The sequence below is a fragment of the Anser anser genome (genome assembly GCF_964211835.1).
Source record: "Anser anser genome assembly, chromosome: 8".
Lineage (NCBI taxonomy): Eukaryota > Metazoa > Chordata > Aves > Anseriformes > Anatidae > Anser > Anser anser.
The window spans coordinates 12,558,095-12,582,395 of NC_139728.1; the positions used below are offsets into that span (position 1 = coordinate 12,558,095).

Here is a 24,301-nt window from a genome sequence, read left to right on the forward strand (position 1 = left end):
TGAAGCCCTGCACTGAACGGCTGCTAGGTGAAAGAGCTGCCGAGCACCGGAGGCCTCCTTGCCAACAGCTTCGGTGTGTCTGATGCGTCCAAGTGCTGAACAGGCGCTAGCAAAAGCCTCATGTAGCCAAGGCTCCTGAATCTGTCGTTTTGAGAAGTAAGCTTCAAATTAGCTCCACATTCAAGTTACCGTAGCAGGGGTGGCTCTGGACAGTGGCAATGTGCTACTAAGGTGATAGCTGCAACTAATGCAACTACCACCTACAGCTGTGTTTGAAGGTCTGTTATTTCACCTGTGAGAGTACTCCTTGAGCTGAGGCATGCTGGCCTGCTGCCATGCCATGTGTGTGGTTTGAATTCTGGTCCACCCAAGGTGGTTATGCTGCAGTAGGACCTCTGACAGGGTTATCTTTGAGATGCGGAAGTGAAATGTGATGAGCTTTTCTCTAAGAATTCTGTGTTCAAGGCAACTGGTTAAAACAAACAAAAAAGGCAGTGAAAACATGGTCCGGTCCTGCTGGTGGTACATGTTCCAGATGTGCTGTGTGCAGACAGCTGCTACTGTGCCGGTAGATGGCACTCCCCAGAGTGCAATTTCATCTGGATTTTGTAGGACCAGTAAAACTTGTCTCTAGAAAGGTTTCCTCTTAGCAGCAGTTGCCTCAGCACACCAACGGTGAGGTAGTTCACAGATGCAAACAGTCTGTGGAAAGACTAGCATGGAAGGATGTTTGGTCGTGGCTGGGACCATCGCTGGCTGTAGTTTTGGGAGCAGTTTTGGGAACGGTTGGGCTTTGCAGCACTCCTCTAGTAGGAAGGTTTAAGCGCCTGCGTGGCAAGTGGTGCACAGTTCAGACATGGAGAGTTGGCTTCTCTGCTGCATCTCATGGCTGTTGCAGGCAGTCGCCAACGCAGAAAAGAGGCCTGTGAGGCACTCACATTTGTGATGCTGAGGGTCTTAAATCCTCCTGCTGGCATGCTTATCTGGAGTAATGCCTCTGAAAGAAACTTCGCACGCAGATACTTTAACACAGAGGCTGGAACCCTAGAAGACAAGGGGGAGCATTTTGGAAATAACTAAGGGGTCAGAAAGCAGCTCCTTCTCCCTTACTCCAGCACCACCTCTGCTGCTTTTCTTGCTGGATACTGCCTTCTGCTTGCTTACCTCATTTCACAGCTCCAGCCATGTACAATCTCTGCCTGTAACCTTTGCCTTTCTTGTTGTACTCGTTCTACACTGCGGAGGTTGAAGATGGTGGGGAAAAAAAGGAAGGCTGAGGAAATGCCTGGATCTCCCTAGCATGGCACTGAACCAAAATCCTTCCTCTGGCACCAGCAGCTGGGGAAGCCCTCTTGCCGCAACAGGAATCAGGTGCGAGAGCACAGTGGCTTCCCCAGCCCAAGGGACTGCGAAGGGCTGAGCCTGCAGACATGGTAAGACAAAGCTCAAAAACCAGGAACAGAAGGCATCTAAGGTGACAGGAAAAGCAGCCTGGGACAGCTCAGGCTCTGCCACGCTGGTAAGCTGAGGGCAGCAGGGACGGGGTGCTCTCATCACCGCTGATCAGAAGGGTTCGGTGCCCTTCCTGCCTGGGCAGCCCAGAGAAAATCAACATCGGCCAGGACCAGTTGGCTACAAGAGACAGACCAGGATCTGAGTATTAAACCATTTAATTCTCAAACCACTCACATGCATAATGTTCTTTTACACAGTGTTAAAAGAAAGAAGAAAATGCAATTTGTTTTAATACAAACAGAATTTCAAGTATACATTTATAGAATTTTCAAAGATTCCTACCCAAGTTGCTAAGTTTTCATTCACATTGTTCTTAAAGCTGTCTGACGAGAGCGCTTTTTGTTAAACTGCTTTAAATGCAATTGTACAATCCCTCTACCTTTGTTTTATTCCCCCTTCCCCAACTCTGGTTCTCGCACTGCCTTTGCCTGGCCCCTTCCAGCAGCAGTGGCTGTTGCTGTATGCGACCAGCCCGAGAGCAGGCACCCCCGCTGGAGCATTTGCCTCTGCCAGCTGCCACTGGATGAGGAGAAGAAAAGCCAGGGCGGAGGACCAGCTTGGGCACAGCTTGTAAAATCATTTAAGAACAGTCTGATATCCACAAGTTACACACAGCAGGATCACACTTCAACCTACTGCAGACTAAGTGTGAACACTGACTTTTTTTTTTGAAATAAGGATTGCAACCAAAAATAAAATTGAAAAAATAATAATTAGCACAGCAGGAACTTTCTTAACTGTGAAAATAAGTCTTGAGTGTTAGGACACCTGTCCTAAAAGGTTGGATTTATAGGCCAACAGTTGATGGTGACAGCACAATTTTTCTTATTAATGGTTACTCTGCAAACCAGCTCAGAGCGGAATCAATGTGGGACACACCAACTTGGATTTTTATTATTATTTTTAAATACTGAACTGACTAGGGCTCCTTATCTACAGTATGGACTCCCCCCCCCCAACCTCAGTAACAGCTTCCCCATGGCTTTGCTCAGCCTGGTGCCCACGGATGGGCCGTCTGCTGTGTCACAGCTGGGTGCAACTTCTGACCTACTACAAATGGGGTTTCAAGAGTCTTTACAGGCAAGGGTGGGTTTCTTTTTTGTTGTTGTTTTTTTTTTTTTTTGATCGTTTTACAAAAGTATTCCAACAGGTCAACGCATGCCAGTCCTGTTAGTGCTACAGCATGGCTGAGCCGCAACCAGCTTTGTGGCTGGGGTGGAAAATCCTGTCCATAACGTTGGCAGGGGCAGCGCCGGGCCCGGAGGGGTGCGGAAGCGGGAGGTAGAGCTGCGGTAGTTTTGGGGCTGCCGGTGGCAGCCGAGGGTCTGGCACCATCGCTCCCTCCCGGGCTGTGGCTGACGGCAAGCCCCCTGCCTGTACAGCTGTCTCAAAAGCCTGTAACAGCCATACTCATCTTACGATTTAAAGTGCATTTCTTCAGTAAAGGGTTTTTTCTTTTTTTTTTTCTTTTTTACTTTTTTTTTATTTAAGAGGAACCTATTTAAAGTGCTGTTCTAGTTTGGAAAGGGACTCTGTTTAGAAAAAAATGGCACCTTTTCACGACAGATCTGCTCCCTGTATGCTTGTATAATATATATAAATTTGCAGAGTCAGATCTGCTGACTAATGACCAACGTATAAAAGTGTTATTTTTATTTAAGTTTATTGCTTTTCACTGCTGCCTGCTCCCTTGGAGGCGGAAGGGAGGGGGATTCCCCTCTCCCCCTCCGCGCTGCTAGCTCGGTTCCTAGTTAGCGGTTCGGCCCTCGGCCCGTGGCCCCGGGCCGGTTTGCTGTGGCGCAGAGCACGCGAGAGAACGCACGCGCCCTGCACGCTCACAGCCCCGAAGCTCGTCCACAGGGGTCGCGTGGCGAGGAACCGGCGTCAGAGGGACGATGGCACCTGAAAGGCTCTCCCCGCTCCTGCCAGATGCCATTTTCATAGAGTCACTTTACAGAGCAGACCTGCGTTTCTGAAACGTGGAGGTAAGGAAAACAAACCTGTTTGAAGTGAAAGCTTTGCTGATAGTGTGTAGCATGGCAACCTCAGCACTCCGAGAGAGAGAGGTAGTTACTGTCCTGTGAATCTTCCGCTGCGTAACGCAACTCAATTTCTGGAGTGATTGCTCAAAAACAAAAAGGAAAAAAATCCTGTGCTCTTCATTTAAAGTTAGCCCAGTTAAATCTTTCTGTTGAAGACATACTCAGCTATTCCCTCCAAGAGGCTTTTTCTGTTTTAGAAATTGATTGTCAGTTTAGCTCGTTACAAAAATCAAATTTGATTAGCAAATTGCTATATAAAGCCACTTAGGTTGTTAACTCCTGTTACAATGCTCTCCTCTTCCACTGCTCCGCGTGGAAGTGCTAAATCATCGGTGTCCCTGTTTGGGGGTTATTGTTCAGCTGAACAGGGCGCTCAGTCACAGCTCATCTACAGCGTCACCACGTGACAGCATAGGACAGCATTTCATGCTCTGAGCAAGTTTAATGCAAATGTTAAAAAGAGCTACTGGTGTCATATTCACAGTGTCGTACAGGAAAGAGGGGGGTGAGGCTGGGGAAAGAAGGGGGCAGAGGGCACCTTCAGCAACAACTGGGGCACAGCTCACGAGAGCTTTAGCTAGTGTTTAAGATACCAGAGGCTTAGGGGAAAACGACATACATTCCCTTCCCTTTTTCAGACAAAAGCACTATTTTTGAATAGCTTGCTTTCGTTTCTGTCAACTAGCCTCCGATACAGTCTGCCCTTGTCCTTCACTGGCCCTCCTTGTAAGCACGGGGCCCAAGGTGAGGAATAAATTACCACAAGAACATAGAGCTGCATATTATTCTCTTCCTAACTCGACTTTTAAAAGAGCTTATTCAGCAAAGTCCCTGTTGTGCCAGCAAGGATTACTCTGTCCTTGGCCTGTCTTCTCCTACCTGTCAGCAATATTATATACACGATCACAAAAGAAACATGCATTATTTGAGTGACAACGCTCCCCTTGCACTTCAAAATATTTCTCGTAGTCGCTTGCTCTGGGACAACACAGCCCTGGAAACTGGCGCAGGGCTTTTTCCCAGGCAAGAACTTCAGGGGAGCTGAAGGGCTTTCATCTTGGGCATAGGGCAGGACAAATTCTGCCCTCCATCCCCAAATGGATGTGATCCATCTGGATCCTGTGATCCAGATCTGCTGCTTCACCTAACAGCAGAACCCTGGCTTTGGAAACCGTCAAACCCTTAAGGAAAGTACCTGCACCGTGTACAAAATGAGTCCCTGAATCTTCGTCAGAGATCGTGTTTGCCCTCAGCCTCTAACCACACACGTGGGACAGCCTGTGCTGACAGCAACCCTGTCCCTGTATTTTTACAGAGCAAACTTGAGACTGCCTCACCTTGGCTTTTGGTCACGTTGGTGCATCCAGCAAAGCACCCCGCGGCCAGGGAGCAGCCGCAGGGGTGATGCGAGGCACGTTTCACGCTTTTAGCCAAGCTTGAAGCTGTAATCCAGAGAATTGCACTGTCCCTATTGTGTTAGTGTAACTCACAGCTACCTGCCTCAACAACGGCGTGGCACCTTCCTTCTCCCCCCCAGCCCCTGCCTCTGTTAAGCCAACGGTTGCTCAGTTACCAACTTAATGCAATGAAGTATTAAATAAAAGCTTCACAGTAATCTATAGTTTCCTTAGACGTGTAAGATGTCTAAGAAAATAGCATCATGGGAGCATCCATACCAAACCAATGCCCTAAACGCATCAATAGAAAAAAAAAAAAAAAGGACCCCAGAAAAACCTCTGGATCTCAAGACAGCTTCTGACCTTGACCAAATGGGGAACCAGTGAAAGAACATCATCAGGTTGTAGCTCATTTCCAAGTGAAGTTTCTTATCTGAGGCTTCATGATTCCTCCCCCAGACTCAGTAATTTTTATATTTTTTTATGCTGCTACTTTCTGTATTTTATGACCAGTGGTAAAACTAACCAATTTAGCTTCATTTTTACTTTCTAGGGAGTTTCACAGTTTTTGTGGGCCTTAGCGAATGGTATTGGTTCAGACTGCAAACATAATGGGAAGGTTTAAATAAATAAGTTCACTGCAATTAATAATAAAAATAATGAAGACATTTAACCATAAAGCTGAGGAGGGTTAAGCACATTTACAAAATCTAAGTAAAGCTGGAGGCTTAACATAACTGACGGTTGGCAAAAAAATAATGCACTTATTTTTTTAAAGTACTGCCTTAGACAACTGCAGAAAAATAATAACTCAGAATATGTCAGATTAAACAAGGAAGTTACACAGCAGTATTTAAAAGACACCTGAATATATTTCAAAGCTTAACTGATAGGAACTAGGAAGCCCATTAAAGCTGCCCATTTTTATATGATAATTCTATAAAAAATATATATATAGCTTGGCTTAGTCTGATGAAAAAAAGGAAGCTGCACTCACGCTTGGGCGCAGCTGGACTTCTCCACAGACCTTTGTAGACAAGATGCTCTGTCATGGAGTAATCCTTGACAAATTAAAAAAAAAAACAATGTGACTGGAAATGCAGTGGTGGGGTAAGGCTCTACCCCTCGTTTCACATAACGCAGCACAGCACGTGGCGGGGCAGTGTCTCATACCCCCGTGGGGTGACAGAGAAGCCCCAAATACCCGAGGGAGGGGCAAACCTTTGGGTCTAAGCCTCCCACCTCGAAGCAGGGCTTGCTTCAAGCAGGTTGCTCGGGATTTTACCTGCCAGGTCTTGAGTATCTCCAAGGCTGGTGATCTCACAGCCTCTTTGGACAATCTGTTCCAATGTTTGGCTATGTTCATGGTGAAAAAGTTTCTCATTATACCTAACCTGAACTTCCCGTGTATAAACTTCTGCCTACTGCTGCTCCTCCTTCCACCACGTGCCTCTGAGAGGGTTTGGCTTTGTCTTCTCTGCACCCTCTCCTTGGCTGCGGAGTTTAAGTAGAAGGAATGACATGAAGGAGAGAGTACTGAAATGAAAGCAAACTTGAGTCTTCAACAGCTTTAACACATGCCAGAAAGTGCAACATTCAGAAAACAGCACTTTGAAATCTGCCTGGTGCTACCTGTTTTCAACCTTCACTTGCCACCCTTGAGGTTCTTCCAAGGGAATTTCCAAAATCTGCAAAGTTTCCCGCGCTGCAGCCTGGCTCCTTTCCTTAGGTTCCATTCTCGGATCCCTTGAAGAGCTCTGCAGATCCCAGACCAGAGAACACTGGCGATGCTCAGCTCCAGTGCTTCTGAACTGGGCGTCAGCATCTCTGCAGGCTTGTCTTCCAAGACCACGAGGCTTCCCGCACGCTCCTGCACACAGGCAGGTTCCAAAACAGACGTTTCCCTGCCCACGACATCCACACACACTTCTTCCCAGGGATGCTGTGCTGTTGTTTCACCTGCCCCATTCCACTCAACACCTCCTGTTGACTTCCAGTGGCAGCAGCCACGGCCAGTGCTGAGAGCAGATGAGCCCCCCTCGTATTTCAGGGGGCACGTGCCTTCTTTCCCTCCTCGCCAACCTACTTTCCTTGCCAGCTCACCATCACCAAATTAGAATACTTTTTTTTTTTTTTAATGAAACTGATTACTCTGTTAACTGTTCTGCTGCTGGAATATCAGCAGCAACGTAGCTGCTTTCTTAGCGAGAAGGACCCCGAACCCCACGCACGTGGGGTATTTTTCCAGCAGCCACGACAGCTTTCCTCTAGCAAAGAAGAAAGCCACCCACCCGAGCCCCCTGGTGACAAGCAACACCCGGAGCTTCCCCTGCTCCTTGCAGGGAAGCACACTCCTCTTGCTAGAAGGAGGTTTCAGCAGGGCCGACGCCAGCACAGCTGCAGGATGAGCAGGCAGCACGGTGCCCCCTGCTCTGGCACTACGTTCCCCAGCGCATCAGCTGCACACACGGGGCACACTGCGTGGGGAACTGTGCCGACAGCAGAGCACGCAAACACAAGTCTGACAGGCACGGCTACGCCCGCTTTTTGGGAGCACTTCACCGCCCTGCTGCTCTCAAAAGGTGCCCATTTACCTGGGGCACCTCTGGCACGGGGCTGCGTCTCCCCCCGAGCGTGACACCTCCACGCTCCCGGCTGGGTGCCGGGGCTCCCCTCCCACCCCAGCGGCGGCACGGACGTACCTGCTGCGGGTCTCGGTGGCCACCTGCAGTGAGAAGGCAGGGCTCAAATGCTACCACTGTTCCTCGCCCAGATTTCTGAAATGGCTCATCTCACCCTGCAAAAACAAGTACCTGAACACACGTTAACAGCCGGTACCCCCAGGTCTACTCTACCACCCTGACAAAAGCAGGTTTTGTTCTTCACTCACAGAAACACTTGGCACGTCCCGCTACTCCTGGTTCTGAAGCTACGCGATCCCCCTGCTAAGGTCCCCCCAGCACATCCTTAATGCTGGCCGTCCTGCCGCTGAAGGCAGCAGTCTGTGGGAAGTCACGAGGCAAACTTCAGGAGGAAACCCAGCCCACGTCCCTCACATCACAGACCCCAGCAAGCAGGCACCAGCACCCAGTGACTCGGTCCAGGCTGCAGCAGAGCCCCCGGCCCTCGTCCCCCAGCTAACCCTGCCCCTTGGCAGCACGGAAGCCCCGCTACGAGCATCAGATCCTACAGCCCCCGACTTGAACCGATCGTCTGTGAAGTCCTACAAGTTTCCCAGTGCAGGTGCCTGAACAGCAGGTGTAAATCTGTCGGCAGCAGGCTGGCTCTTCTGGGCTAGTTCACGGAGACGTTGCTTGTAGACCACAAACTGAAAGCTGTCATGCCACATCAAAATTCACCTAAACAACTTAAAAGTAATCGGGGAGGAGGGGACCTGTGATTTTTCAGCATTTCCATGATAGGAATTAAAGCTTTAAAAACAAAAACGCAGCTTTGTGGGCAGCGTCCCAAAGCCATCAGAGCAATTACAAGGGAAGGGAATTACAACGCCCTCGCCCGAAGCCTCAGGCGCACCCCTGCAGCGACCCCCTAAGCACTGAGGAGCCGCTCCGTGCAGCACACTGCTGCTACTCAACGTTCAGTTTGGGGCATTTTCAGTGAAAAGGGCTACCTTTCTGTAAAACTCATGCTATGCACGTACAGATATATGTTACTGACAGTCATTTAAAGAGAAGTGGCAGAAATTTCACATACAGACAACTGTCTCAATAACTCTGTTCTGCCCAGTTAGCAGCCAGAGCTCGGTCTAAGGTACCTCTCCTCCCTGCCACCAGAGCAGAGAAGTGTTCTCCTGCCCCAAGGAGGGTTACGGGATGCCTCAGCCTGATGGAATTTCTTTCCTCGCAAAACCCAAGCAAAGCAGAGGCCGTGACGCTTCGCTAGGCACTGGCGCAGCACAGAAGGGCTCTTGTACTCAGCCCGCAGTCCCCAGTGACTACAATTAGAAATAGATTAGCTTACAGGCTTTTTATATTTGCCAGATCTGAACTCAGGAGCTAAAAATTGTATTGCATGTACACCAGGAGCTGCGAGTACGCACTAATCCTGCTGGAGAGTATTAAATGAACTTAATCAACAAGGGTGGGTGGATATCACACTGCTCGATATCACACTGCTCGATAGGAGGGATGCAGGGAAGCTTGCTATAAAAAGAGCCTCTGGCATGCAGGCTGAGCAGAAGAGTAAGAGGAAGCACGGCTGCTGCTAAGCCTGCAGGAGAATTTTTGTGGTCAAGTTGTAGCATTTGTAAGTTCCTCGGAAAGGCAATTACTCCCCCCATAGAGAAAAAAATAGCAAGATTTCACTTCTGAACTCATTTCCTCTTTCCATTGCTGACAGCAGAACGTGCACCTCTTCAGGGCTTACTACAAAATACCTGCACCTCTAGACATCGCTAAATAGCAAGTGCCTGTTTTACTCTTTTAGAAGAGTAAGCTAGGGACTAAACACACTGGCAGTTGTTTTTGTGGCCTCCTCTCTCAAGCTCCCACTTGTGCCAGACCACGGTCTGATTTGCCACCTTCTCCCTTTTTACTTCTGGGCTTTCCAGAACATACTTGTTTTCCTACAGAACACTTAAGTGCCATGGAGAACACTGCAATCTTTAAGCCTTGATTTTGTTTAACAAAACCACTTCTCTGTATGTCAAAGGTGTCCAGAAGCCTTCAGAAGGCCCTGAAAACTCCCTCGGGGCTGGCTTTAATCACTGTGACAGCACAGAGGAGCCAAAGCCCTGGAGCACTGGGTCCAGTGGCAGCTCTACTCCACCTCAACGCGAACCTCTTACCTCCAACCCCGGTCAGACACCACAGCTTGGAACAGCAAGTCGCTGGGGACGGAAGCAGAACCAGTGCCAGAACCGAGTCAGTCTGTCCCATTGGTAACAAAAACTCACCCTAATCCCGCGCTGACCAGGACAGGGTCAGGCAGAGGATCACTTTAGATCCACGTTACAGCATAAGGCAAAGCCACCCCTCCAGTTCCCTTGCAGGGAAATCCTCGAGGCATTCCAGTAGGGAAGTCCTTATTCTTCTTTAAAGTACCCCAAATCACCAGGCAGGGCAGAGGCGCCGTGCTTTGTGGCCAACAGGCACAGCGGGGCGGCTCGGGCTCCGGAGCGGTTCTGCTGGGGCAGTCCAGCAGCAGAAGCGCTGCCGAGACACGGTCAAAGCACGAATTCAAACCACCTCCAGCAAAGGCAGCTCCAGTGCCTCGTCTCTGCCAGCCGCCAGGCCGCACTGCTGCCATAGCAGTTCCTCCAACACCAAGTCAAACTGCGTGAGAAAAAAAAACAACAGCGTTTCAAATGGCCACCCACACTGCCTCCCCACAATCAAACCTTACTAGCACGTCTTAAATCCGCCCGAGGTTTCCAGTCTCTAGGGTTCAACAGAACAAGTTCTTCCATCTTACCTGCATTTTTGTCCACAACGGTCTTTCAGAACCCACCTAAAACAGCTCCTCCTATTTCCAAGAAGCATCATTTCACAAGCTGTAATACTTTGGTTTATAACTGGAATAAAATATAAATTAAACAATAATGCTAAATGAGTTTATATTGAAATACTTTATATATGTATACATATATATGTATATACTGGTACGTGTGTGCGCACTCCCTAATGACAGCTAGAGGAAGCAAAAGCTACTCTCTAAAGGCTTCTACTCTTCCAACCAGCTTCATCAACTTATCCATTGCAACAATTCCCTGTGCATAAAAGCTAATGGAGCACTGCAAGGTGGCACTGGTAATCAGCCAGATGATACAGACGTTCAGGAACAGAAAGACAATAAATTAGAGGAAACAGTAGTAACTTGTTCACAGTTGGGATGAGGATAATGTTATAAGAAACCTGAATTTTCTACAGTCCCTAAGAACAAAAAGTCAAACGGGTCAGTGAAGATTACAGATGGACATGTTTTAGTTAAACCTAAAAGCAAAGATCGGATCTGACACAAAGAAATGGCAGAAACCCCATGAAATTTCTCCCAGCAGGCTAAACTCTGGCACCATCAGTCTCAGCAGGAACATTTCCAGTACCTCCCCTGGGACCAGAACTCAGCCCAGTCCTGCTTCGATCACAGCCTCCGTCCCAATGACGGAAATGTTCACAATGAAGATGCCTTGCAGCCAACTCAGTCCTATGTCCAGAAGGAAAATGCTCCCAGGCCTTCCTCTTCAAACACCCGCGTTACTGACTCTACCTCTTCTCTACCTACCATCCCAAACACCACAGTTCCATCTCTCCCAGTCCCAGCCTCTGAATTTTCCTATGTTTTGCAAACGAAAGCCTTTCAGCAATAATACTAATGCAGCTGGATATATTTTAGAGTTTGGAGGACTCTTTAGATACTTTTATAACCCACTTATGAGTGGATTCCAGATTCAGAATGATCTAAGCATCTAGTGAGACTAACTGCAGCAAAACTTTGGCCCCTGCTGCATTTCTTATTATTTAAAATAAAAAAAAAAAAAAAAGAAAAGGCAACAAATCTACTCCGAAGTATTCCAAAATATTCTGGTAGATGTTAGTTTCAAGCAGCAGCCAGTAGTGTTTGCATAGTTCTAGCTTTTATTTGGTTACAAATATATCTCTCTATATAAATGTACATACAGTTGGATGTATGCATTTTATATTAAAATATCTTTTGAGTGACAATGATTAAAATAAAGATATTTAGCTCCTCTTTAGGACCTTCCGCTGACGATGTCAAAGCCCTGTGCATGATCTCAGCCCCTGGTGTGGGTAACGCTCACCGTTGGACCACCACCTTACAGAAGAGTAACAGCAGCAGGTCAGCTCCACCCAAAGGCTCCGGGTTTCCGACTGCAGAAACTCAGAGCCCAAGCCTAGCAGAAACACCAGAAGTTTCCTGAATCACAGCCCCCTGACCTGTCCCATCCCCAAACCGTTTCTGGGAAGAACAGCATTGGTGTCACTTATCTGCAGGAACACTCGGATGCCTGAATGGCACAGCGACTTTGGCACGTCGAGGATCAAACAGAAGGTTTTTATAAAGTTTAAATAATAAGTTTAAGGGGTGCTGATCTTCCTCAGTGTTAAAGGTGCGTGACTCAGTCTCTCTTGCAAGCTACCTTCCACCCAAATCAACTGCACCTTTTCAGTTGTCTTTTTATACACTGGCTTCTGCTGGGAAGAGAAAGTCACAAGCAAATAAAAGCTACAACTCTGCTCTTGCAAATGCACCACATAAGAAGGGCTGTTCTCAAGGACCAGACTGCTTAGAATAATTTAAAGAACCGCGCGTCAAACTTTGACGTGAAATTACTACTTTTAAGTGAAATCATCACTGCAGAGAGGCGTGGGACTAACTGCCCTGGCAAACAAAGTCACCGAGTTGTCACAAAGCAAGAGCAGGCCGGGCAGAGAGATCAGTCTCTCTGATGTATTCTGGCCTCGACTTGAAGAGGGCTGACATCCTGGCTCCGCGCCTGCCCTGCTGTGCCTTCCCACGAGGCCGCAGCTTGCTCCGAACGCCATTCCAGCCCCCGGCGGCTGTCCAATGCCCACGGTCAGCCCCTGCCGACCTCGGCCAGGTTTGAAACAGCAGCAGAAACACTAAATGCTTTCTATTCTTCCTGCCTTCAGCCACCCAAACTTCGGCAAGCTCAGTTAAACAGACCACAGCTTGGAAGGATTTCAGAGGAGACACCGGCGAGGCAAAGGGCCGCGAGCTGGCGGCAGCAGCCCGATGAGGAGCTGCGCCGGGAAGCCAGCGGCGGGCGGCACGGCCGCGCCACGGGACTGCTCTGCCTCGCCTGCTGCGACTCTGCGCAAGCCGGTGTCCCTGGCTGGCATCAGGTGGCCAAGCATGTTCTCTGCCTCCCGTTAGAAATTCACATTTCACAACCCCCCTTTTTTGGTGCTGCTGCAAGTAAGCGGCCTCGGCCGGTTTCACACACTCCCGCTGCAGGAGAGCAGAAAGATGTTCTGCTTTTTTCCCCTCTTCCAGCTCTACGCCAGTCATCCTCCCGAGAGGAAGACTGCTAGCTTTTCCCCGAAGCAGCAGCACAGTATTAACACAATTCCTCTTATTTTCACAGCTATTCACAGGGAGCCCAGCAGCAGCAGGGAACGTCCACAGCACCGCGCGCTTTGCCCTGCTGTGACTTGGCACTGGGGCTTTCTGCAGGCTCACGGGGAGAACCGCAACACTTCACATCGGGAAGGTTTCCTTGCCACTGCAAAGACCTACGAAATGCGTTCCCCCTCCGATAAGGAAGGCTGCAGAAACAGAGCACGTTCCCCTGCTGCCTGAGGCGAGCAAACAAACGGGTTAGCAAGCCCTAGCTCTGAAGCTGACAGAAATGTAAAGTTACAGAGGTATTAAAACACGACAGTTCGCTTCACATCCTCCTTGAATCACAGTTGAAATCACAGTTTTGGAAAAGGGGAAAAAGCTGAAGCTAGACGTGGAAATGCCAAGCCGTGCCTCAACCCATCGCAGAAGCACTTGTACTCAGAAAGCCGGCACCTGTTTCTCCACAGCTTCGGTGGAGCTGCAAGAGCTCCGCGTCTGCCCGTGGAGATGCAACAAAAGATGTTACCACACCGCTATGGGAAGCGACCCCAAGCAGCTACAGCGCTGCTGGAGAACTCACACGAGGTCCTTCCATCCTGCACACAGCCTCCAAGCCCTGATCCTGCAGTCACAGCCACATCTGCGCTGAGGAAGCCAATTGCTGAAAGAAAAGTTGAACAAACAACTCCTCCTGAACTGGTTCCCTCTCCTAGCGCAAGTGGCCTCGATGGCTTTCAGCACGGCTCACAAAAACATTAGAGACGCCATGATTTCCACACATACATACACATACATGTCCATTAAATGTACAGAAATAATATTAGAGTGATTCCCACTACCATTCCTTATACTGACTCTAGTTACAAGCTTATAAACTTCACCTCAACGAGGCCTGGGCAAGAATATTGGCTCTTTTGCATGCAATCAGAAATGATCATTTGTACAGTGGCAACCTCTGCACCAAAAAAAAAAAAAAAGAAAAAGAAAAAAATAAAACCTTTCACAAGCTTTGTTTTCAGGCTAGCCTAGAACAATATGAAGGAACAATTTCACGACTTTCACCAGGCCAATTAAAAGTAGCAAATCAGCCAAACAGGATGCACCGATCTCACCCTGGGCTGCTAGGATGCTCCTCCATTCACAGTATCAATACAGTAAAACAAAAACCTGCTCAAGAAACTCACAGCTATGCCATACAAATAAGGCATTCACCATTTTATGTCAGCCCTTCATCACTAAGCTTTGATGGATCAGTTGCCATCTGTTTCCAAAAAATGTTGCTTGTATAGCAGTTACTGCACCTTCACCCTTCTCTTCACAGCAAGCTTAGCAGGGAAACTTTCCCACTATATTTATATATAATATATGTATATAAATAATTTTATGTTTTTATAGTTTGGTAGTATTCTTTTAAAAGTTCTATTTTAAAACACTTAAAAAATCTTTGAAGCAACTAAAAGTAACTTTTGACACTCTCTAGTGTGAACGGGATAGGACTTCAAAGTTTTTAACTTCTTTTCTTAATGATTTTTGGTAACTTCAAAAGCTATGACTAAAGCAGCATACTCTGCATATCTCCGCTCCTCCCCACACCTCGATTGCAACGAAACCTACCTTAGCCACCCCCTTACCTCTCATCTTCTGCGACTACTCTCTGGCAACCTTACTGTTTGACCTTTGACAGGAAACTGAACGGGGCTGGTCCCTCGGTTGGCTGCTCAGAACATCATCCCCTGCGTGACGATGCACTTGACAGGAGCGGAAGAAGAAGGGACGGAAGGAAAATGGAAGGGGAGATATCAGTTTTCCTGTTTGAAACAGTCAAGGAACTTGCACTGGGCAGGTGCCCTGCTCAGAACACCTGCCAAGGCTCCTCTCTTAGGAGCATGTCCCTGGTGCGCTTGATCCTGGCACCAAGCCCTTCCCCTCCCCGCACACCACAGCATCAGAGCCACGTCTGCCTTTTGAGAGAGACGTGGAAGGAACAGCGAGACCCTTCGCCTGTTCAAAGTGGAAGGTGGGCAAGATTGCTTCACCCTTCTCCAAATTCTTGCCTCTAAAGGGGCAGGAAAATGATCACAAGTCCCAATTTGCAGGTGGGGAAAGCGAGGCCAGGAAGTATTTCCTGTGCCCAAAGCTGTGCAAGCAGACAGCAGGAGAAGCTTTGTTTGCACTCAGAAAGCCTCCTGCCTGCCAAGGCCACGCTGTAACCACTTGCCCAGCTTTCTTTGCGAAAGCAAGCTGGAATGTGTTTCTTTTTCAATGTCTCATTGTTCCTCCCATCATCCTAAGGATCAGAACTTCATCCTTCCCTAAGACACACATTAAACATCCTAAAGAGAATCCCTTCAACCAAATGTCCTCTCCCAAACCCAATCTGCACAACCTGTCGTGCATTTTCCCCTTCCATCATGAACAACTCAGCAACAGAACCAAAGAAAACTCTTAAAGTATTGCATATTTTTAAAAAGACTTCTTCAGAAGATGTCAAGATATTTGCACTTATCTACCTGTCCCATGCTTTTCCGTTTAGGAAACACGTAAGCACGTGCAGACACCTACAATACACAACACAGGCATGTCTCTCCAGGTTTGCTAAACTTGCTCTAAACATCAGAGCTTCTTAGAATACAAAAGTTTAAGTCCATGCAACGGGACAGAGTTGTGATTGCTCTAGGAACAACTGATATTAAGTTTCCTGAACCATTATGAGGAAATAAAGTAGGGTTTTCTTTTTTTCATTTCAGCAATAAAAAAGTTATCAAACTAGTTTGTAGAAACATGTTCAAAAGCAACCACCCATGATTGCTTGGCTGGGATTACAGTATCTCAGTAAACCATATTGCTGTTAGAAAAGATCAAGTGCGTTTCAAGGGGGGAGCTGGGGTGAAGGACGACTTTGGTAGCCAGCCTCTAACTCCTCCATTCAGCCAGAAAACAAACCTCTTCCTAAAGCTTGGCAACACCTGAAGCACGGCAGCGCACCGGTCAGGAAGTCGGAGCGCTCCAAACTCTCCAGATCAGCACCAGCAGAGGATAACCCTCTTTGAAAGACCCCTCCAAACCTTCTCCCCACACATTAGAGTGACGCAAACCTCACAGCTGCTAAATTTCACTTACAGTAGCCTAAGTGCTTCAAATTTTGCTGACCTCTAGAATACTGCTTCATAGCCGTGCCCGCTTTTAACAAGGGGCAGGAGGCCACACGCCTGGAACGGGCAAGCCAAAAGCCCTAAAATAATAGTTTACATAAAAATGTAAAAAGAGACACACCAAAAATAAGACAGGGATAAATATAGTCAGGCAAGGCAGGTTCCACTAGGACAGTCTGTTTGTTTTCTTTAACGTGGCAACTACCTGGGAAAGGGAGAAAGGCAACTGCCCCTCGCCCCTGCTTGCCCCTCTGATGCGGGCCACAAGACGCAGCGAGGAGCGGCCAGGCTCGCTGGCTCTGCGCCGGCAGGAATTGGCAGCTGGGCCACAATCTGTTGAGAAATAAAAAGGACTGCTTGTCCCGGATGATCGCTATCGAACATTACAAAAATTTGAAATCCTGTCGATCCCTGAATAAGAAGTTGATTGACACAGTTGTCTTGTTTTTCCCCAAGAAGATGAAGAATAAGGGAGAAAAACCTTTAACACTATGTTTGTGGGGGCTTGTGAGAGAAAGAGAGAGAGAGAGAGAAAGATTTTTCTATTTTGGCAACATCTTGGGAGCTTCTTTCTGTCCAATGGTGGCATTGCACTAATTAGAGTACCAGCCTGCCAGGTTGGTGCTGACTCTCTAGAGCCAAAACGGGAAGATGGTCCTTCCTCCCCAGACCCTGCCGCTGCGCTTCAGTCTGGCCCAGTGGTGGACACAGATCCCTGTGCCGTCTCCCCCACGGCAACAGCTTCCTCCTGCGGGGGAGACTCCTCCTCCGCCTGCCCCCGAGACGTGACAGTGGTCTCGGGGGAAATGCTGTGAGGCCCCTCCAGAGGCACGCAGCCAGGGTGGTTCTTGCGAAAGTGCTGGTTGAGGATGGCCTGGAAAGGGAAGCTTTTGCCACAGACGTGGCAGTGAAAGGGCTTGTTGCCTGTGTGCTTGCGGATGTGATACTCCAGCTGATCCTTGCGGGTATACTTCTTCCCACACATGCGGCAGACAAAAGGCGTGATGCCCATGTGGAGCCGCATGTGCCGGTCCAGGCTGCCTTTCTGGTTGAAGGATTTGGCGCAGTAAATGCAGGTGAGCCGTGGGTTGTACCGGAACCAGCGCTCTGAAACTTCCTGCTCCCGGAGATACTCCACGTAACCGCTCACTCCAATCATGGGTGATTCTTCGCCCTGCGAAGGAAAAAACAGATTAAAAACAAAACAAAACAAACAACAACAAAACAAAACAAAAAAATGCAGCTTAAAAAGAAAAAAAATATGCGGAAAAGAAGATCTGCTGTTTCTTCCTCTAGGCCCCAGTCCAGTCAAGCACTGGAGCATGTGCCAAACCTAGAAATCAACAGCACTAATGTCTGCAACCTCAAGCACACATTTAAGTGCTTAACTGGAGCCTTGGGGCTGGAGACAAACGAGCAATCAATTAGAAACCTCTGCTAGTGGCCCCTTCTGCCAAGCCATTCACTAGGTCTGGGGAAGAAAATACAGCCTTTGTCAGGAGGGCAGTTAGCCACTGATTGAGCTGCGGATCAAATGTGTCAATACATGCTACTCCGTTTTTTTTCCCCAAAAAAACTTGGACCAGTTTGACTAAAATACTGTATACTGTATTCTGCTATACTTACTAAATGTTAGAAAAAAGCCAATTAATAAGCTTACAGTAAAACGAAGGTGGAATAAAACTCCAGCTCACATCTGAAACTCTCCGGGTGTCATTTCACGTGGGTATTTGTTCAGGTGTCGCTCAGGCTTCATTTTATAATGGCTCACGTTTGACTAAAGGCTTACGCAATCCATCCACCCCCGCGACATTGCAGGGGAGAGGCTGAGCAGAGCGAGCTGCAACCGGCTCCAAGGCGCATGGCAAGGACCGGCAGGCTCCTCGCTGCCTGCTGAAGCCAGCAAGCCAAAGAGCCGCAGGCATCCCCCAGCCGCACGGCTCGAGGACAGCCGCAGGCACTGCTTTCTGGAGCTGCTGTACCCAGAGGCAGCACACCTAGACAGCCCCCTGAATGCCCGCATGTTTGTACTCCAAGCCTCACGCCATTTCCTGATGATGCCAAGCATGGAGGAGCAACCAGTGTGAACGCACAAGAGCCTCTCCTCCGACAGCTGGGGCTGGGCACACACAAGGAGTGGTGTAACCGTGCCAGGCGCCGCCGAGTGCAGCTGCACAAGCAGTGGCAAGCTGCTCGGAGCTAAAGGAGATGCACAGAGCTGTGGTACCTCCCTCGCACGCTGCCACCGGGCAGGGATCGCAGGCAGGCTGTTTATAACATCGACGTGGGAACAGCAGAAGTGTGAAAGGTGACAGCACTTCCCTGCATGTGTTGAAGCCCACGGTTCTAAGATTGAGGCTGTCTCACTACAGAGAAATAACAGCAGCTTTTCCATACTTAGGGCTAAAATTGCTTTCTGTTGCATTTGCCCTGGAGGGCCAGTTTGACCTGAAATTTTCTAGACACATTCTGAGGACCCAAGACAGGCCTTCGGCAAAATAAGAGCCAAAAGGTATCGTTTTATCGAAGGGCATCAGGAAGCTAGCAGGCAGAAATCATGGGTTTTGTTCCTCACTTCGCTCGGTCTTACTCAAGGTCAAAGCAGCCTGGTAACTCCTCACATGCTTCCAGCAAAGTCATTTGATTACAAACTAACACATTGCTTATGTGTCAGGAACAGGAGATGTCCTTCCACAGGCCGCTGGGTGATGTCCTTGCACTAGTGTCACTGCAACACTGACTGTATGCGACAGAAGAATTAGACAAGGGACAAAAGACAAGAGACCTCCGTACAAACCCCCAGTCCTCCGACACTCCACCCAAGAACTTTACTGGTGTAGTACTTGGCTTTTTGGAATGGTTTTGGTACCAGTAGGAAAAGGTTTGGATGTTGTCACCTCTCAGCCTCCTACAGAAGCCAGCTAACGCCTCTTCCTTCAGCTCGGGCACTTGCTGTCAGTGTTTTAGCACAGATCCAGGTGAACAGGGTTTCTCCTCAGGAGCTGGTGGCCTGCCCAGAATGAGGGTTGACATTTACGCCCTCAGACAACAAGAGAAACTCCTGTTTTCCAGGTATCTGGACGAAATCCCAAACAACAGACAGAATCGGTTTTACATCATACACTGACGGCATGTGTTCTGAGGGTGGGCAACCAAACCCTTGGCACTAGTAAATGGTCCTCGTTTCACGAACAGCATTGCTTGCAAATATAAAAGATTACATACTACACCACCACGTAGTCCCCTTAACCTTCAACGCCAACGTTTACTTGCAAACTTCTGGAACTGCCTACCTGGGAACTGGGCTGCTTGGGCTCATCCATCCGCCCGGGAGACTCGCTTTTTGATCTGTACCGCTCAGTCACAGCAACCATGCTGCCAGAAGGGCTAAATCTGTGGGGTGGGGGAAGAGTGTAAACGGAGTTTTTAATGGGCATCAGGTCACTATGGTGTGTAGAACAACGGGTGAGCAATAGAGGCACCTGTATAGCATCTCTTCATCCTCACCAGCTAACACACAGGAGGCGGAACAGCGCAAGTATAAAGGAAAAACCAAGTCATACTGGTCTGTGGTTTCAGTCTTAACATCTGAAAAATAAAACTGAGTCATTTGGCTTCCAGTTCAGTCACAGAGAGCTTTTTGGTTGCTATTGCAAGCAAGTAAATTGATATGGGCCCAGAGACTCAGGAACTCTCCAACAGGAGGAGAAACTGGTTCTCTAAGGGCACCTCTCACGAACCACCCTCGTGCTCATCCCCCTTGTGAGTGTGAAACTAAGACACACCACAAAAGTGATGCCAGGGACTCCGAGTAGGAAACAGTGGATATTGAGTGCAGTGTAAAAGAGAGATGCTCGGGGCCAGCTGGCCCACGGAGAAGAGTCGAGAGGCTAGGAAAGGCTTGCTCTTGCAATGGCCAGCTCACCGTAATTCCCACAGACTGATTTATTAAACAGTAAGTGATGGAATATCCACTGTTTCCGGGAAGCTGTTCCCCCGTAGGACCAGAGGGACTGAGCTAGAAGAGGAGGAGTGTGAAGGGAAACCCCCCTCTCAAATGCAAGCCCTCACAGACACACAAGATCCGCTCTTTATCAGATCCATTCTTTGGTGTGAGCTAAGGTCAAGAAAACAAATGCTGCAGTGCCGGGGAAGCAAATGGGGGGAGAAACAAAACAGAGCATATTTCACCCCCTATTCCCAATATAGGCTTTTTGCTGTTTCATGTAAATCCAAACAACAGCAGAGGCCAACGGGCTCCCCACCTCAACTGCTTCAGCAGATGCAACCCCAGGACCCACTGCTATCCTGGACCACCAGGAAGAAAGCTTCCTCTTGACCTACAGCTGGTGGCCACCTTGTTCCTAGACCAGAACAACTCCCAGATTTTCAGGCCAGAAGGCATCATTACAACGGTACTTTGCGTAATGTCTTGTATACAGCCTCGTTAATTCCAATGCTGAGCATGGCATCTACTGAGGCTGCACAGCAACTTCTTTTTTAGACAAAAAACCCATGTCAGCTGAAACGCTGAGAGGCAGAGATTCCAATCTATACATCTGTGAGCGCTAACGATCAAGTTCCCAAGCTAGCCTGCACCTGGAGATCCTGGGCTGATGGCTGTCCAGCCAAAACATTACGACCCAAACCAGATACACTCTGTAACGCGAGGAAAAAAATCCTTCAGTGCTTAGGCTTAAGAAGGACACGTGAAATATTAGGGGCAAACATTCAAAAGCACCAACCCAGCCAAGTGAAAATCTTGCTCAATCTCCTCCTACAGCCAAGGTCAGGACGTAAGCTGCAGAGAACTCACCTGTCAATCTCACTGCTGGTCGGCCTGACTGCTTTGGCCCCTGAGGACCCTAACGCATAAGTCTCTTGGCTCATTGATCCGTGGCCCGTGGTGTCGATCACCATCGCTGTGACCTCCTCAGCACTGCTCCCGTCTTCTCCTGACGGCTGATTCTCTGCCCCTAGCCACTCCTCCAGGTTCTCCATTTTAATGCGCACTCCTCCCAGCACCCGGACGTCGTCGTCGCTCCGTCCGCCGCGGTCTCCCGCTCCCGTCTCGACATACCACTGTCCCGCTCTGTTGATCCGCAGGATGGGTTCCCTGCTTTCCACGTCCGAGCTCTGTTCGATGATCTGGGGGCTGGTGGACTCCTCCGGCGGGCTGAGCTCCCGGATGTCCAGCACTGTGCTAACCTGGCCCAGGCGGCTCCCTTTCGGGGTGTTGTGACGAGGGCTCAGGGAACGGTTGAGATTTGGCGTCACCCGGTGAGACTCCGGGGGTCTCTCCTGATGCTTTGTCCTGGTCTGGCTCAACTCCGCTTCCACCTCTGCCACGTTAATTTTGAAGTGAATTCCCTCGAGAATCTGCGTGCATTTGTCGATGATGTGCTGCATCTGCAAGAAACTGGCGGCCGTTAGGTAACTGATGATGTCAGCCAGCTGCAGGCATATCCTACCGGTGTAACAAAAGGAAAGGAGCTGCTCAAAAACAGATGGGTTCTTGATGACAGAAATGGAAACTGTGCTCATTTCGTTCAAGGACATATGGTCGCGGAAGTAGGGCGAGCTGGCAGCCAGCACCACCTTGTGAGCGCGGAAAGCTTGCCCCTGCACGTTAACCACGATGTCACACAGGCGGCCCTGCATGCGCAGCTGGTTCAGGTGGCTCAGGACAGAGTTACTGAAGTCAGGAATCTCCAGCTGAATGTTCCCACTCTTCTCCATGGCTGTCCCGCTTGCAGGTGCAACCCGATTGAGAAAGAAAAAAAAAACAAGCCGTCGTTAATCTACGTTTATTCAGCTTGAAATACCGGGACTTCTAGAGAGCTTTCAGCGCTTAATTTACAGGTGGCTCGCAGCAGCTCTCTGATCCTTATGTTCTGTACGTTGCCTTTTACAAACATTATGTTAAAACAGCCCCTAACAGATCCCCATTCCCTCTGGCTTAAGTGCTCTAAACAGTTCATTCTGCAAGCCTCAATAAAAGCGCATTTGCATTGTAAAAAGAACACTGAAAATGGTTCAGGTTCTAAAAATAGGTAATGATTGCATAAGGGATTAAAATACTTAGCACTTGTACCTTCTAAGCATTTTGAAAGTGGAAAGAAATATTGTTATAAGATTGTCCTTTACAGAGCAGGAATCGGGAAGGAGAGAGAGGGGCCTAAATCCTCCGCAACGACTTTTCAAAAGCTGACCAGCACGTGTTTGAACTCAAGGCCTCTTAATCACGCCATTAAAACCAAGATATTCATCGTTTGTGGCACTTCCGACACAGGGCAGAAAACAGACACCAGGCCAGTGAAAGCAAAAGAGCAGTAACCAACTCCAACCACCAACACATCGACCATCCAGCGGGCTCAAATGACTCCACGAGAAAAGAAGCCAACGTTTGTGTAGCTTGAGGTATCGCACACAGCAGAATATGCCTTATGAACAATGAGGATTAGCACGCTAGCTCTCCTAGTTTCCTTTCCGTAATTCCTTTTTTTTTTTTCTTTTTTATAATCATCACATTTCATTTTGGCAAAGTTTGAAAAGAAGCCCTGACCATATATGGTAAAAATTCAGAATGGTCCAAAATTAGACGTAAACTCACCCCCCCAACACACCAGAAAAAAAAAAAAAGGAAAATAAATACCTTCATTAAAGACCTCTCGTGGCACGAGCTGCTTCCCAGTTGGATGGCATCTGAAGTGTTGATTAGGCAGAGTGCTGCAGATATCTAAACAATTTCGGGCAGTCCGGCAATACTGAAGCTGATAGTGCCTACTCTGAGAAATCTCAGAATAAAAGGGACTAGCGCGTGCTTCAGCTTAAGCACATGTGCCTTCGGAGGACGGGGGCCTAGAGCCTCGGCACATTTTTTCTTTTCCAGCTACGAGCGCTGCAGGACAGTGCATGTTCGTGTGCCAGAACAGACTTTGTGCAAACTTGGCAAAATATGTTACTAAACCTGAAGCTGCAGAACAGCCTGTCAATCTCCTGAGGTCGCGCACAGGGATTGCTAAATGAGGCGACGGCTGCCTGACTGAGGGGGGGATGAGATCAGAGGTGCATCCAACTTCCCAAGGTGCAACTTAACAATGCCACATCTGCAGGCTTCTTCTCCCCTCGCCCTATTTTTAGGGAGAAAGCAACAAAACCCGCCAAGGCCAAGAAGCAGCTGCAGCCTGCGGATCCACGCCAACGCCCGGCTAAGCGCAGAACTTGAGACGCGGTCGGTCCGATGCCATACCTGTCACGTTAACGGCACCATGCACCGGGAGGAAGTGGGCTCGGTGGCTTTGTTCTCTGCTTTTCCTCTGAGGCTGTAACGTCTGAAAGCTTTTTGCCCCCTTCCCCTTTAGGAGGAATGAGAAAAGAAAAAGAGAGGCAGGAGAAATGTAGCGCCGCGGCGCGGGGCTCTCCCCGGCAGAGCCAGCAACGCCGGGCTCTGGCGCTCGCTGCTCTGCCCGAGGGCACGGCGGCGGCGTTAACCGACCGCGGCGCCCCCCAAACCGCACGGAAATCCCGAATTTTGTCCAACCCGCCTTTCCCCGCTGCCTGCTCAGCGTTAGCACCGCACGGGCGGCGAGCAGGAAAACGGGGGCGCAGACACCCCCCGCGCTCGGCTCCTGCCTGCCGGCCCCGGCCCCGCACCCCCCCCCCGGGGCGCCCCGCGGCTGGAGCCCGCCCGGCACCACGAAACCTCTGCGGGACCGGGGCCGCGGTGCCGTGACCTCCCCGAGCCCGGCCCTTCGAGCGACGGCCCCCGGAGCGCTCCCCGCGCCGAGGGGCACGGCCCGAGCCGCGGCGGGACGGCGGCTCCCCGGGGAGCCGGCCCGGGGCGCGCAGGGAGGGAAGCACGAACGAACCCCGCGGCTGCTGGGCGCTGACGGCGGCCGCGGGCGGCCTCAGCCGGGAGCCCGCCGACTCCCGGGGGAGCCCCGGTTAGCCGGGGGCGGGCCCCGGCCCCGCTCCCCTCGGGGCCGCCCCGCGAGGCTCCGCGGCCCCCCGCCCCGCCCCCCCCCGGCCCGGGGCGCCCCGCGCCTACCTCCCGGGGCTGGGATCGGCCCCGGCGCCGGCCCGGAAGCGCAAACCTGCCCCCCCCCATCCCCCCCCCGCCCGGAAGAAA

At 49.6% G+C, this 24,301-nt stretch overlaps 1 protein-coding gene across 16 annotated transcripts; it reads right to left on the bottom strand.

Moving 5' to 3' along the window:
* Positions 1-1,657: 1,657 nt before the first annotated feature.
* On the bottom strand, positions 1,658-24,287 carry ZBTB37 (zinc finger and BTB domain containing 37). 16 transcript variants are annotated; one of them, XR_014587415.1, is made up of 7 exons: positions 24,221-24,287; positions 23,423-23,528; positions 20,987-21,919; positions 19,464-19,563; positions 14,650-17,344; positions 10,388-10,487; positions 1,658-7,751 (listed from the first exon to the last, which is right to left on the bottom strand). XR_014587415.1 is itself a non-coding variant. In XM_083846195.1 (5 exons), exons 3-5 carry the CDS (start codon positions 21,907-21,909, stop codon positions 16,856-16,858), a joined length of 1,512 nt encoding a protein of 503 aa, XP_083702321.1. In that variant the 5' UTR covers positions 21,910-21,919; positions 23,423-23,528; positions 24,221-24,287; the 3' UTR covers positions 1,658-16,855. The 16 variants fall into 16 exon arrangements, 3 of the variants coding, with proteins under 3 accessions (XP_083702321.1, XP_083702322.1, XP_083702323.1); XR_014587416.1 differs by having other exon boundaries at positions 1,658-10,248; XR_014587418.1 differs by having other exon boundaries at positions 1,658-6,015; positions 7,657-7,751; positions 10,388-17,344.
* Between the last annotated feature and the right edge of the window lie 14 nt (positions 24,288-24,301).